Source organism: Squalius cephalus, assembly GCF_949319135.1.
Source record: "Squalius cephalus genome assembly, chromosome: 10".
Taxonomy (NCBI): domain Eukaryota; kingdom Metazoa; phylum Chordata; class Actinopteri; order Cypriniformes; family Leuciscidae; genus Squalius; species Squalius cephalus.
In genome coordinates, this window is record NC_137131.1 from 5100818 (window position 1) to 5117670 (window position 16853).

At 36.7% G+C, this 16853-nt stretch overlaps 1 protein-coding gene across 16 annotated transcripts in view; it reads left to right on the forward strand.

The window, feature by feature from the left end:
* ptprt (protein tyrosine phosphatase receptor type T) overlaps nucleotides 1–16853 on the forward strand; it is a 250044-nt gene that overhangs the window by 130428 nt on the left and 102763 nt on the right. For all 16 annotated transcript variants that reach the window (XM_079883834.1, XM_079883839.1, XM_079883832.1 and 13 more), the window contains exons 8-9: nucleotides 4841–5137; nucleotides 10889–10998. In XM_079883834.1, the coding sequence (XP_079739960.1) occupies nucleotides 4841–5137; nucleotides 10889–10998 (407 nt within the window). The remainder of the gene's footprint in view (nucleotides 1–4840; nucleotides 5138–10888; nucleotides 10999–16853) is intronic.

A 16853-nucleotide genomic window follows, 5' to 3' on the forward strand; every position in this document is an offset into this window, starting at 1 on the left:
AACCGAGTTTTCCTCTTTATATAACACAGTTTAAAATGTTCAACTTTGCCACACAGTGACACTCGATCCTTCAGCATGCCCTTGGCTAAAATGCAGTAGCACATTGTAGCAGAACTTTGCTTTGTGTTTTAGTACTCAATGCTGTAGTGAAGGTGAAAACTGCTTATGCTGAACATGTATGAGGAACTCCTCTATATGATGTCAATGTCTGTGACTTCTGCAGCCGTAAGATGATCCTTAGCTGTAAATGTAACTTGACATAAACGTCAAGTCCCAGCGTAATTCACAAACTCTCACTTCACGCTGCGCAAAGTACAGCGGTTTTGCTTTACGCATCACCTAATTAAGAGAGAAGTTTTAAAGTTACATCCAGAGTTAAATGCTAAGTATTGTTTACTGCATCAACAAAAAAACAGACAGTAATTAAAAAACACTCTGGAGAGAAACGACCCAACATCTGTTCCCAGTGTTAATCTAATTGATTTGAGTCGTGTCACTGCATGGGGTGACTCGAGTCTTTGGGAGACTTTGGATATCAAATACTATAAATGCATTAACAGCACTCAATGCGTAATTCCTGTCCACATCCAATATTCCTTAATTGTGTTATGTGCTGTGAACACAATGACTATAGCTTTGTTCCAAAACTTTGTGAGATGCCTACCAAGACATGGGATCAGTTTCATTATTAGTCATGCTTATTGAGATAATCTTGAATTGCACCTTTATGACATATCTTTTCTTCGTTTATATCAAGACAGCAGTCTATGGCAATATACAGCAAAGCAGCTCACTGTTTTTTGGAGCAAAGCTTATATACACTATTTTGTGTCCCTCTACACTGTCTTTTAACCTTTGAAGTTTTTTTTTATCTTCGATTGGTTGGAAATGTTTTTGAAGGTTGGTCATGTTTTCATGTAACCAATGGTGCCACTTTGGCCTACAAATGACCATTGTGAGTGAAGGTTAGTGAGTTTTGAAGGTAAAGTGCAACCTTGAACAAATATCTGAACATTTTCACTCAAGAAAAGCACAGACTCTTTAGTACTGTACTAATGAATCTGTCGGCCTGCTGGTTTTTATTGTTGGTTACACTTTATATTAATGTGTCCCTGTTACAGTGTAATTATACATTTAAGTACTGAGTAATAGTAATTACAGTGCCCCTATTTTGGTTTTTCAAATATTCCCTTTCATGCAGTGTGTAATATAGCTGTTTGTGAATGTAAATGTTCTGAAAAGTCAAAAGTGCACGCTAAATAAAGTTACTGTCTCCTAAAAAAAAGAATCAACTCTGAACCGCCTAAACGAATCGTCTATAATTCTAGTCCCACTGTGTTATGGTTCTATGTTGCTAGATAATACATTTGCATAATGCCTGCCTATGTTGTATGTCGTCTGCCCGCGAACAACTTGATCCGCCCTCAAACACGTAATTTTACTGTTGACTGCTTCCCAAATCTCGGAGTTCAATGCGGGATTCACAAAACGCTTGCTCTTGAAAGATGGGTCAGTACCCAGTTTATTAGGACCAGCTTGTTCCTAAGAATCATAACCTGTAAGTATGAATAATTACTGATGTATATATTTTCTACCGGGTGTTCAAAATATGTAGTTTTGTGTTTTATATTGTTTAAGTTTCCGGCTAACCGGCTAACTCACATTATTACTGTCTTAACAAAATAGTTTATGCTAATCAGCTGTGGGCCACTATTACCTAAAGCTGTGACTATTAATGCAGATTGTCTGTCGTTCTTACTACTTTGAGTAAAGATAAAGGATGGAGCAAGATTTGTTTTGCAAACTTTAACGTTACATTAGTCATTCACGTTAGTGCATGGGCTAACATATGCGCTGTTATTGATACAGTTCCTGCATGTGGACCGCAATACATTTGAAATATACACAAATATACTCTACCAATCACAACAGACTGGGCCATCTGGCCAATCAGAGTAGAGTAGCTCGCAGAAAGGAGGGATTTAGAGAGACTGATTCATCCAACTGAGTTGTTTGAGAATAATTGAAAAATGTGGAGATGTGCAATGTATACTATGAGAAAATTAAAGTGTTTTTTTGACCTTTTGATGCATGTAAACCTGTTATAATATCTATTGTTATAATTTAGTTTTTTTTTTTTATTAATAAAAAAAAAAAAAAAAAAAAAAATTTATAAAAAAATAATTTATAAACGGGTATTACGTAATTTTTAAATAATTAAGTAAATGATTGTTAATTTTATTTTATCATATAAATAGTATTTTTATTAATTTTATTTAAAATTGTATTAATCTTTCCATTTTTATGATGCTTTCATTTTATATGTATATTTTTTACTGTTGTTTTTCCATTCGTTTCATACAGCAAATAACCGTTAAAATGCTTTCATTTAGAAAAATTAAAATGGGTCATCATGTCATTTTCAATGCTCTATGCTGATATCTAGGAAGCAGAGTGGTTTTTGGCCGATATATAATTTCATTATGGCGAATGAGACGCATTTTGTTTTATTTCATTTTTCACAGTTGTTGTTTTTGTGCTGTTGTTCATTCTCTGCCTCTGTTTTTCCCTCATCTGAATATCTCAGTTTAAAAACCCCACGCATCTGGGTATGGTGGACACCTATTGATATGTTTATTGCTTGCAGTTTCCTCTCTCGTTCCAGAGAGAGCAAGAGGGATGGTGGAGGTGTGATAAATGTTGCAGGGCGTTTGGGTCTGAAGAGATCGCGCCAAAGCAGCGCAGCAGCAGTACTGAAGATTGATTTCTCTTATGCAATTCTCCCCAACGTCTGCGATTAATGACCCTATACGCTCGCCATCCATCAGCATCTCCCCTTGCTAAACTACACCAGCCCTCATCCAGGCTCCATAAGCCCACCTATGGCACCACGGCGTACCCTGCAGCCGAGCATTAGCGTGTTGCTAATGCTCTCACACATTCACCTCTTTCTGTCAGCTTAATGGTGATATTGTTACCCTGCACCTGTCCACCAGGCAAATCCCCTACCCCTCCAACACCTCCCCTCGACGGGAGGCTACATGTTGGGCATGGACCCTCGCTGGCCGAGAGCCTAAACATTGCTCGAGCAGACATATGTCTCTGCATTTATAGCCATTCTAGTGAGGCTTAGTCACGTAGGATTTACAGTCTCAAATCTGCTTAGATGACACCTTTAGATAAGAACCAACTCTGATTAATAGATTAGCTGTAATCTGGCCTTCAGGAACAAAGGATTTGGGGTTTTGGGTCATTTGTTGTTGTTTTTCTGTAATTTGTTCAGCTAAGATTAAGCAAAAGAGTTAAGCAACTGTGCAAATGTATCACAGAGGACCTAAAATGAGGCTTTGGCTTCCTGTTTATTATTTGGTACAGACAACAAATCAGTTATGGATCTTTTTTTTTCTGACTTTCCTACCAATCTGTCTGGTTTGCTTGATCTTGAACACAATGCAACTGAACACAATTCAGTTCAAACTTTGTAAGTCTAAGTCTAAGCCTCCCATGTGTGAACCACTGATGAATGAGCCATTGAAGCTGAAAAACGCTGATGTCTGCCCTAGACGTGACACAGTTCTCACATTGCTCAAATTGCTTTGCACACAGGAACTCTAAGAACTTTGAGAATGAAAGCGCCCTAAGAGAGCAGGCATGATGTAAACTATCTTAAGACGTTAAAACTCCCTTTCACATTCGGCTCCCTTAAGATTCGTCCAAGGCCAAAGTCAAAAACCAGTCGCCTGCCTCTTTTATGCTTTTCTTCTAATCTAGAGGACTTAGTGTGAGAGATTTTGTCCAACAAGCCCACTGGATCCACTGGCGAGTCTCTGATACTGTTTAGCCCCTTTCACACAGCATGTTGATCCCGGGAAATTGCCGTAAAAATGCCTTCTGTGTGAATGCAAACACGTCCCGGGATTGATGCCGGGATGGGGACCTAGTAACATTGCCGGGATCAGTCCCGAAAGGCGCCCTGTGTGAACAAAAGCCAGGATCAATGCCGTATGGGGTGTGTCGTAGTGATAACTTGACGCACAACGTAATGACGGCTTAACGAATTAACACGTTGAAAAGAAGTCATAATCGGAAAAAAAAGTTGTGATTTGACCACGAATCATGTTGCACATAAACAACAATGTCTGAACATCAACATCTAATGCCTGATCAGCTGCCATGTTGTTCAGAGCAATGCAAACACTTCCACTGTTGTACAACATGTTTTGAAATATTTAACTGCAAACTGCAACAATTGACCAGTCAGAATCAAGTATTTCAGAAAACCATGCGATGATAATATTTAATAAGTTCACTGTCACAAACAAAATTATATGATCAAATGATGTTCTTCTGTCAACTTTTATCACTGTTTTAAGCAGAACTGTTTTCAACATTGATAAAAATAAGAAATGTTTTTTGAGCAGCAAATCAGCATATTAGAATGATTTCTGACTGGAGTAATGATGGAGCTTTGACATCAGAGAAATAAATCACATTTAAAATAATATTTAAATGGAAAGTTATTTTAAATTGTAATAATATTTCACAATATTACTGTTTTAACTGTATTTTTTTATCAAATAGTTGCAGCCTTGATGAGCATAAGAGACTAAAAAATATTACCAGCCCCAAAACGTTTGAAATGTCGTGTACATATATTAGAAATGTAGGCTACATTATCCATTCAAAATGGCTGTTGGTAGAGTATGGAACAAGCAAAAGAGGAAAAATATCTCTTCTGATAATTGTTCTGGTATATCTCAATGTCAAGATGACCTTGTAATCAAAATTTCCTGTCAAATTTATCTCTGACCTTCCCTTTCCTTCCCGTTTCTCCCCACAGATCCAGTCAATGGTCCCCAGAACGTGAACGTTGTGGACATCCGTGCCCGTCAGCTGACCCTGCAGTGGGAGACCTTTGGATATGCGGTGACGCGCTGCCACAGTTTTAACCTGACCGTCCAGTACCAGTATGTGTTCAACCAGCAGGAGTTTGCCGCTGAGGAGCTGATACCGACCTCCTCTCATTACACTCTGAGGGGACTCAGGCCTTTCGTGACAGTCAGACTGCGGCTGGTGCTGGCCAACCCTGAGGGCAGCAAGGAGAGCGAGGAGATCGTCAAACAGACAGAGGAAGACGGTGAGCTTGAATAAGCAATATGGTGGAATCGAAAAGAATTCTCTTTTGTAAATGTTAAGCAAAATTAATATTGAGTATTTTATAGTATGCATACAAATGATTAAATTTAGTGTTGCTGTCAATGCTGTCAACTTTAGCTCACAGATAAGCAAACAAACATCCAAATTAATTTTTTTCTCATTACAAATTAAACAAATTATAAATGCTCTAATCATGTTTGCATGGTTCACATGGTTCATATAATTTAAAATAAGTTATAAAAGTAGACCTGACTGAACATTACCATGGCTACTAAACAATAAATATACAAATAAATAAATGTAATATTGATTAAAGAGGAAATTATTTTATATTTTGAAAGGAAAGAGACCATGGAGTGCTATGAGAAACATGAAAGAAACACATCTAGTAGGAAATCGATTGCCAGACACAAACAATTATACAGTTTAGTGGTCATTATATTTCATTATTACAGATTCAAGTATTTCAAAGAGTCATGTTCACATTTTATATATATATATATATATATAAAAAAATATATTGAATATATTTGAAATTGAATAGCATGAATAGCATAGCTTTTTAATACCAAAACACTGGTTTAGCCTTATTAGAAAAAGTCACAGAAGAGAGGTATAATTGTAAGCATTACAAATACATTGTCTATTTCTCATTGAATTGATATCTTTTTACTTGAAGGTTGTTTGAGGAACATTTTAAATGGAGGTTTGTTGGGTACAGAAATGATTAACACTGGTTCCTGGCATTTAATCTTACTAGATATTTGAATTAAATAAGAATAAGTGAATTAACCACTAACCTTCGCTGGAAGAATTCGGCACATGGACAGAAAGGCTGGAGGTTAATATTTTTCTTTTGTACAGTGAAGTAAACACAGCTATTACAGGCTAGAACATCCTTTCATATAGCCAGTATTTTGCATCAGGGACTCTGCTGTTATAGATAAATGTTGACAGTTGTAGCTATTTGCAAGTTAGTTTCACAACATGCCGTGGCACTTTCCACATCCTTAAATGCGAAATGGGCAAAGTTCAATAAACCCAGACTATTATTTCAATTATCCATGTTTTAATGAATGACTCTTACCTCTGGTTCTTGAGGACTGAAGGGTATTTTTCAAGTCTTTGTCTTGGAGCGCTCACATGTTCTTTCCGGCTGAATGCAATTCTGAAGCTTTTCAAAGTGCAGGGATGGAAATGCCGTGATCTTTTGGGAAGTACTCTTCAATAGTGGTCATTCATCTTACTTTTGTGTGGTGGTCAAAAATAAACTTAGTTTGCCAAACTAAACTTAGATTGCCAAAAGTGATTTAAAAGACGTCACATTCTGTACTTTATTTCATTTTATAGCCTAGGAGGGAGGGAGTGTTACTGCTTTTAACTGTCTTTCGGTATTTCTTTATGTTATAAGAGCATTGGAACATATGATAAGAACAAAGAAAACCAATAGTCCTGTTTTTAGTGATAACAAAAGACTAATCTCACTAGAGATATTCTAAAATAAAAAAGCAGCTTTTTGCCTTTTATTAAACTATAAATTTAGGGATGCAATTTTGTAATTAATGGAGGAGATTCACAATTTCTTCTGGGGTTGTTTAATTGCTGATAAATCTGTATGTGTGTATAAACAGTATACACACATACTGTAGTTAATGCAGATTTATTGGCAACATTTATTCCTAAGATAACCTTTTTTTTTTTTAAGTTTAGATTAGATTTTGGCTGTGGTCAAGTGTGAATAATTGAAAGTTTTAGTTGCCTGTAGTAGCTACTTTGATTATTTACATACGTGTACATTACCATTCAAATGTTTGAAGTTAGTACGATTTTTTGATGTTTTAAAAAAAGTGTCATATGCTCACCAAGACTGCATTTAATTGATCAAAAATACAGCAGAAACAGTAATATTATGAAATATTATTCAAATCTAAAATTTACTCTCGTCTTCAGTGTCACATAATCCTTCTGAAATCATTCTAATGATCAAGAAACGTTTATTACTATTATTATTATCATACTTTTGTGAACATTGGATATGATTTTCATGTTTTAATAATGCATCCTCTCAGATCTCAGTAGTTGTAATGCTCACTGTGAAAGTGTTTGTATTACAAGATACTAGATTGTCTGCATTGTGTATTTGGGAATCACTACAGTACTGTATAGAAGTCAGATCCACTCAGAGAGGTAAATGGAAACAGAATTGTTAGACCATAGCACTGCCCTGCTCTTCCTAAAGAAAAGCAACAAATATGAAACAAAGATGATGAAAGCCATCCTCCTTTAATCCATCTGTTCCATTGATGTGTTGCAGTTAAAAGGAAATCCCAAACGTAGAGCATGTTAAAGCTTCACAGTCTGTGAAAAGACACAATGTTTCTCAGACGGAGGGAAGGTTTGCTTGCAGCGCTTAATTTGAAAATTTCCCAGAGGGAAGCGCTCAGCCTCCATTTACAGTTAATTTCTCCCAGCTTGTTTTTAATGCTGTGCTATAAAACCATGTGAAATAAAGCCTGTTGTCAAGCCTTAGATTATTAGGTTATTGTGTATAATTCAAGCTCATCTCATGTTCTTTCAGATTTTCATTTTCATGTTCTGATGAGTCTGTTTTGATATGGATAGAACTCTTTTGGTTATTCAGTATCTGCTCTTGTCTGCCGCACTGATGTTTTTCCTTTTTTATGTATTTTTGCATATGAAAACCTATAATTGCTGTCCTTTGTGTTAGCAAATTGACGGACAGCTGCAACATATCAATAGTGAGGCTGTTCTGTCTCTCTGTGTAACCTTATATGGTGATAATTGAAGGAGGGTGAAATTAACATGAGGACGGCAGACAATTTTCACCTTATAAGGTCAACAACAACACCGAACCCTGTACTGAAACCTGCTTACCCGTAAACAAGCATAAACAGGAAAAGAGTTGTTCGTGATTTATTCAGAGATGAAAATAATCAGTAAGATTCAGAAACAAAATGGAACGTGCGACAATTACGAAACCTTTTAAAAGGTATTTGTATCTTGAGAGGGGCAAGCATAAAATGGGGAAAAATGTTTTTTTGCACCTCAAACTTAATGAAACATCACTCATAGTCTCCCCACGGGAAGCTAATCAGCTGGATTAATATGTAAAGAAGCATTCCAGGCACAGGCATGGTTATATAGTGGAAAAGACAGTGGACGGAGGACTGGATCTAATTATATTTCATTGTAACAGTGATTTAATATGCTTGTTGGCTAGTGCCCAATCAAGCTATTTGAAGAATTGTTGGAAATGTAATTTAACTGGCCTCACTTTGCAGTACAATATCCTACATCAGCTCCTCAGTGAGAGAGTGTTTTTCACCTTTTCTTTGATTAGCTCAATTCTTTTCCCATCGAAGAATAAATGCCAGTGACTATTCAGCTTGTAATAGCTATTGAGGGCAAATATATCAACCTCGTTACCTTTTCAAGAGGAACTTAGTCGCGATAGAATTAAACAGATAAAATTATATTAGATGAGATCTGTTCAGTGAGGTAAATAGAAACTTTCTGTTTTTAGGCATAAGTGAGATTTCCATTGACACATGATCTCTATTCACTCTAATTTGTATTATATTCATATCATTTTATAATGGGCCCTATCTTACACCCGGTGCAATGCAGCGCCAAGCTTGATGCAAGTGTTTTTTGCTAGTTTCAGTCCGACGCCGTTATCATTTTCATGTCCTGCGCCACGTTGTTTAAATAGCAAATGCATTTGCGCCCATTTGTGCGCCCATGGGCGTGCTGGTCTGAAAACGAGATGTGTTCTGGGGCATTGTTGGCACGTCGCTATTTTTATTTTTTTGATTTAAAAAGCGCGTTAGTAATGTGCGCCTATAGGCGGGTCCACAACGCGCGTACATTAAACACACAGGGACGCACGTACAGCAGCACACAAACATGGCAAATATTTCAAATAAAAGGATTACAATGTAAAAGATTATTATTGTGTCCATAAAGATATGGTGCAATCCGGCTTGTCCCGTAGATGTTCTGCTTGCACACTTTTACCTCGCACGAGCAGTTCCGTTTGCGCTCTGTAAATAGCGAATCCGCCATGGCGCGAGCGCAACTGGCATTTAAAGGGAATGGGAGATGAGACTCTGATTGGTTTATTGCATGTAAATCCCAAAACACATCCATTACTCATTAAGAGAATAGGGACAACCCTTTTAGACCATGAGCCTTGCGTGCCGACCATTTTTCCCGTCGTTAAACTAGCAAAAGTGGATTCGGACTTGCTCTAAGTGAACTTGCGCCCTGCGCTTTTAGTCCATGCGCTTAGATCGTTAAAATAGGACCCATAGTTTGTTGCAGTTGTTCTCAGGTCATTAGTTCAGGAAAGTTATTTCTGCTAATAAAGCAAACCAGTGTACTTTAGTTAAATCAATCAGTTTTGAACTAAAACTCATATGCACATTAAATTGTTGTTCAGTAATGGTGAAACTTTTGGATATTGCATAAATCATAATTTTGTGGAATAATTTTCATGTTTTAAGAATGCATCCTCTCAGATCTCAGTTTAAACACTCACAGTAAAAGTGTTTGTATTTTAAGTCTTTTCCCATTGAAGAATAAATGCCAAAGACTATTCAGCTTTTAATTATGGTTAAGGGCAAAAATCATGAGATCGAAGAAACTTTGTCTTTTGTGAAATAAAAAAGATTTCCGAAATAAAAGTACAGCTAGATTAGCTTTTCCTCGAGGAAATAGCAGTGCTTGCCGAGCAATGATAGTGTCAAAGGCTCAGGCTTCTGTGTTGTTTCCATGTAAATTAAATGCTGCGTGAACAATAGATGTTTTAGTTCTTTACTTTGGCGCTCAAGATGACCGCCAGCTAATCTGTTTGTGCCCGAGACGCTTCTCCCGTTCGCCCCGTTGTGGCCTTGCTACGCTCATCTCTTTAATCTGCCCTCCCAATTAGCCACGACTAAGTGCAAAGCAAACAACAGCGCTATAGGGCTGCTAAGTTGGACTAAACGGCCTTTTAGCTAAGTCATTAGCTCTTTTTACACACACCGTCAGGAACAGTCTGACTCATTAGTGTGTCATCGCTAACAGTCAAGTTAAAGACACAAACCAAGACAACTAGCCTCAAGTTAACATAATGTATGGGCTATTGTCAAACTGGCACAAATTAGCACATTTGCATGTTGATTTATAAAATTGTCACGTCATAGCATCTCTGAAAATGCTATGCTGGCATATGAGAGCAGGATGAAGCTTTGTGTGGATGATGACATCTTGGAAACAGGTTTTTAGGGTGTTAATGATGTTCTAACAAGAATATATTTGGAAAACTTGCAATGTGTGCCAGAGGGGATGTGCACACAAAATATGCAAATAGACACACGCAAATGCGCGCAGTTGTACTCGTAGCACTTGTTAACACCTCTCAGTACTGAAGGGTAGCAAAGCTGTTACAATTCACACTTCGAATATTGCGGCTGAGGTGTGTTTGACATAGTTTTACTTCTTTAGTCAGCCAATCTCTGCTCACCTCACTTTACCTTTTACCCAGCAACAGAAGCCATTCCTGTCACCCTACGTCACCTCTGTTCTCAAAACAATCACTTTTTGTATCAAGGTGTTGATTTAATGGGAGAGTGTTTGAATTATAGATCCAATACTGTTGACTAAACATTTGTAAATGTAACCTAGAATGCTAAATGTGTGTGAATGTGTGTTTGTGTGTCTATACTAGTTCCTGGCCCCATTCCTATGGAGTCCATTCAGACAGGCCCATACGAGGAGAAAATCTTCATGCAGTGGAAGGCCCCGAATGAAACTAACGGAGTCATTACTCTCTATGAGGTGAGGAAATGTTAAATATATATATTTTATATTATTTTATTTGCTTCTATACAGCAGAGATGAAGGTTTTGAGCGGCTTGAATGTTTTTTCCCATATTGACACACAATCTAACTTGTACTTATATTGAAGTTTTTATAAGTAAGGTAGGCTGTACAGTTATTGAATAACTTGGGTTAAGTACCTGGCTCAAGGGCACAATGGTGATTGTTAACACAGTAAGAACAGTTATCTTTATTTGTGTATTTCTGTGGTAAAATCAGGTAGCAGTATACGTTTTGGTAAAAGTCATTTTCTGTTACTGGACATTTTGTTGGACAGCCTTATGGATATACATGCATATTTATTGTAATGCACATTACAAGCAGAGAAATGAAGTCACTGCATGACAAAAACTAATTATGGCCAGATTGTGCTTTATTGTGTGTGTGTTTGAGTGGGCTGGAGGCACAAAAGAGCCTCACAATCTCTTTGATTTGATGAGGAAGAGAAACCACACGCGAGACATTGCGTATATTCTGCAACATCATTAAAATGGGGTTACTGCATTTGCCATCTTGGTGATAAGAAGATTGACAGAATTTACTAAATGTATCGAGCGGACACAATGCAGTCCCATTTGGCCGGATAATTGCTATAATAGCCCTCATTGATTTAATTAGAAGCGTCCAATAGAATTATCCTGGAGATCTGAGCAGCCGTATGCCTCCTCTCCTCGCTTTTAGTGATTCAGACAAATTAGACTTAGGACAAAGAGCTCAGAGGCAGGAAAGGGAAGGTGCGGAGATGAATGCAGCGGAAGGGTCACAAAAAGACCCTGTTTGTAGCAAGCAAGTTTCTTGCTTAACAGCTTTAGAAAAGTTTGGACTCGCAAAGAAGGAACTAAAATAGAGGTGCAAAAAAATAGCAATAAAAACATTAAAAATGTATAGTTTTTTTTTTTTTTTTTTTTTTGATAGTGTGGAAGATTATTTGCAATATACTGTATATGATACCCTTAATATTTTAAACATTTATTCTTCATATGTAGTATTATATATCATCAAATGCACTATATAAACCACATGAATATGTATTGCTTTAATTACTGTGTTATGTTATTATAAATGTATAAAAATATACTGTTTATATATAAAGCATATTCAAAACAACATATCTATCTATCTATCTATCTATCTATCTATCTATCTATCTATCTATCTATCTATCTATCTATCTATATGTATATATAGGCTATATACTGTACACATTATATGATAGATAGATAGATAGATAGATAGATAGATAGATAGATAGATAGATAGATAGATAGATAGATAGATAGATAGATAGACAGATAGATAGGTTTCAGATCAGTCTCTGAGTACCTGAGATGTCCTGCATCAAAATCCATACTTTTGATCAACCCCCCCATCTCTCTCTCTCTCTCTCTCTCTGTCTCTCTCTCTCTCTCTCTCTCTCTCTCTCTCTCTCTCTCTCTCTCTCTCTCTCTCTCTGTATGTTTCCTCTGCCTTCATTTCTCTGCACAACAGCCTCCTGTTATCAAACCATCAAAGCCTTTCAGAAATTAATTGCTTTGCTGACAAAATAAGAGTGTGCATATGAAAGGCGCAGGGAAAGTAAGACAGAGAAGATCCTCAACAGCTCCTTAATCAACACTGAGTTGTGTAAAAGGAAGGTGTCTTTTGTCCTCATGTTTCTTTATTTTTCTTTATCTCCATGCAAATGAGGAAGAGTAAATAGCGGAACATTTCTACACACGCCTGGTTTTTAATTCTTGATCTTTGTTTTGTTTAACTTGCGTGACATGTTGTGAGTTTGCGATGACGTGATGTCTTTCCCCCTCCGCTGTGTCTCGTATGCCGTTTCTGATGGCTTCCTGTCTGGAGTTACATGGAAACAAACCACCCACTTTGTTTACAGAAAGAACATGTCTGATGGTTTTTTCTTTGGAGAAGTGATGGACAGGGATATTGACACTCTCTGCGGCTACTGTTATTTATGCAGAAACTTGAGTGTACCATATCTATCATACCATGCACCATTGTAGTATAGTTTAACATTGCATTTTAAGTTATACTGCACTAACAAAAATGTACCATTGTATTATACCCTTTACATGAAGCATCATGTAAATATTATGGATTAAGAATATTCATCAACAAAAAATGTAACGAAATGTACCATGGTATTATACCATGGCTTTTTGCACTACTTACAAAAAAGTACCACAGTACTATCATGGTATTTTAGACATATAGCACCATGATATTCTTAAAAGTACAATGGAGTATCATTTAAAAAACATGGTACAATAATTTCAAAGTACCATAGTATTACCATCAGAAATGTACATTGTACTTCTTTGTAAGGGTCATGATACCATGGTAATTCATGATCATGATTGCATAGTATTCTTAGAATGTACACTGCTGTTCAAAAGTTTAGCATCAGCAAAACAAGGTAATGCTTTTATTCAGCAAGTAGGCTATGTGACAATAAAGACATTTATAATACAAATGCTGTTCTGTTGAACATGCTATTTATCAAAGAATTAAAAAAAAAGAAAGTGGTTTGCACAAAAAAAAAATCAACATTCAGTTTTCAACATTAATAATAATCAGAAATGTTTCTTGAGCAGCAAAAATCAGCATATTAGAATGATTTCTGAAGGATCATGTGACACTGAAGACTGTGGTAATGATGCTGAAAATTAAGCTTTGCATCACAGGAATGAATTGTATTTTAAAATATATTTAAATAGAAAAAAACTCTTAAATATTTTGATATATTTCACAATATTACTGTTTTTACTGTATTTTTGATCAAAGAAATTCAGCCTTGCTAAGCATGAGATTTCTTTCAAAAAATAAAAAAAATCACACTGATCGCAAACTTTTGAATATTAGTGTAAATACTATAGTATATAAAAATTATAATTCAGTGCCATGGTATTATTATTTGACATCGATGTACCACGGTACCACCATAGTAGTCTTTTGTAAGTAAAAATCTCTTTTTTGTCTCTAAATAAGTCAAAGTAAAGAGCTGTCGTTCTGTGTGATGATGTAGTGGGGAAAGTTTTCACCTCTAACGAAGATGAACAGCCTGTTCTGCCCTTACGGGATAGAGGAAAACCTGTGCACATCCACCCTCCTCACGCCATGGTGTTGTTTTCATTTCCATCAATAAACGGTTGAGTTGCAAGCACTCGAGTTAAGAGAAGCAGTAACCCCTAGCTCTCTAGAGCAGATAAACCCGGTTAATGGGCTCACGGTCCTGCATGTGTGGTCTAGAGACAGCTGGAGGAAGGTCTAAATCTGGGTTAATGTTATGAGTGCTGTTTTTATTTACCATTTGTCGTGTATCATGAGACAGTGAGCTTTAAGTGCTCTTGTTTTGTCCAACACAGCAGACATTAGTGTATCATTGCTAGTAGTCGGCAGGGAAGAAGGACGTACCCGGTTGATGCAGTGAGCTGTAGTCACTGGGTTTGTCCGGTTTATGACATCTTTGAAAGATATTCAGAGTTTTAGTAGCAAGCAAACACAATATTCATGAGCATATTGTGCATGCTTTTTTCTGAGTCATATATGGAAAGTAATGTGTACTTTTTACTTTTAGGGGGACAGAAATTTGTATCACAAAGTCTATAGACATTTTCCACTAATTTCTCTACGATTGTTGTACACTTTTTTTGTTACAAGAACACTGCACCATTATTTGAATGAGTTGTCTGTTATCATTGTTTAAAGCAGTGATGAAATTGCAGAGATTCACTGGGGGACTTGGGGACATATTTTATTTTTTTAACCATAGATGCAGAAAATCCCACTTTATTTGTGTATGAAATTTGCATAGTTTGTGGAATCTGTTTGGCAGATAAAATATGGAAATTCTCTAAATTTTGAACTGGAACTCTGTCTGACTGTTACTACTATTATACTTCTAGTGTTTGTATAGTGCTGCATTTTCTTCTATACTTTTTTGATTTTATATTTTATGCATGCAGAATTGAGTGCAATATTATTTTCTACACCAAATGTTGTGTAACCTAGTTTCTTTCTGGCATCCCAAACCCTCAAAACTTACAAAATACTAAATATTCTGTTCTCAGCATGTCTGTTTACCAATAATAAATCTCAAGAGATGACTAGCTTCAACGAGGCTCCTGCCGAGGAATTACTAACCAATCCAGCTTGGGTTTTTGCCTACTTTTCTCATAAATGTCTGATAAGGAACAAGTTATATAGGCAGCAACTCAGAAGACTTGGGACAACAGCATGTTGCTAATGCCATGGTACACTCTCAGAAAAAAAGGTACAAAAGCTGTCACTATGGCGCGGTACCTTTTCAAAAGGTACACCTTTGTACCTAAAGAGTGCATATTAGTCCCTCAAAGGTACATATTGGTACCAAAAGTGTACATATTAGTACCTAAATGGTACATATTAGAACCCTTTTGAAAGGTACTGTCCCAGTGACAGCTTTTGTACCTTTTTTTCTGAGAGTGTATACTCTAATAAGCATAAAACACATAAAAAACCTAATAATGTGTATTATACTCAACTTTTAATTATACATAATAATTTAGTAATTATTTATTGAGCTTTTCATTTTGCATCACAATGCATTTAGCCAAAACAAGGTACCTTAATAGGCAGAGTACTTAACCTTTTTGTTGCAAGTGCACATGATGCCTTAAAAGGCCGCTCACTATGTTTTGGAACAGCATTTCTCTCTTTTTTTCCCCTTATTGCTGAAGCAAAGTAGCCATAAATCCAATATCTCCCACAAACAGGGCTGTTTTCTCCGCATTCCCATCTCCGCTGCCTTACTGAACTGGGAAATGAACCCTTTTCAAATCAGCTGTGGTCAATTAAACTCAAGCGGCTCTTTTAACAGAGAGCCACAGTGCGTTCAGTAGTGCATTAGGCCACTTTTAGCAGTCTGTCGCGTGGCATCAAATGCCCCCTGGCCAACACTTCCTGTCTCCCCTGACAACAGAGTCTGAAAAGAGAGAGGGAGGACAGGCGAGAACAAGAGATAGATCCCCCATCCTCGCCTATTCATTTCATACTTTCAGTCTTTTACAGGATTGATCATCCCTTGTGTTTTTTCCCCGTCAGGACATTTAAGTGATGACAGAGTAATTGAAGGCCTATTGATCTCTTATGGTTATTTATTTATTTATTTATTTTTCATTTAGTGACTGGAATATAATACTGGACAATTTTGTGCAGGACACATCTATCTATCTATCTATCTATCTATCTATCTATCTATCTATCTATCTATCTATCTATCTATCTATCTATCTATCTATCTATCTATCTATCTATCTATCTATCTATCTACCTACCTACCTACCTACCTACCTACCTACCTATCTACCTATCTCAGTTTACAGCCGAATTATCCAGCTGCTTGTATATTACATGAACAATACCCTTCAGCCAACTCACGGTTTCTTTTTCATTGGGCTGTGAAGAACAATACGACCCGCTGTTGGCTGAGTATATTAACACTGAACAAGGGCACAAATTTACACAGGAGCTATGCTAAAGGCAATAGATGATATTTTAAAAACACCTTTAATAAAAAGCCTGCCATCAATCACTAATGCCCTTTCATTTACAGGAAAACCTGTGAAAGTATCTAACTGACTGCTTCAACTTTTTAAATGTTTTTCTCAACTGAGAGATAAGTCAAAAATGTTGTCTGTGGCAAGATAAGGCTACATTTAAGAGCAAAAATAAGAATGGGATGATGTCTTTTGAATTGAGCATGCTGTTTATAACGTTAAGAGAGGGAAATACCTGTCCAAACAGGCATGAAGAGGGTTTAAACATTTCAG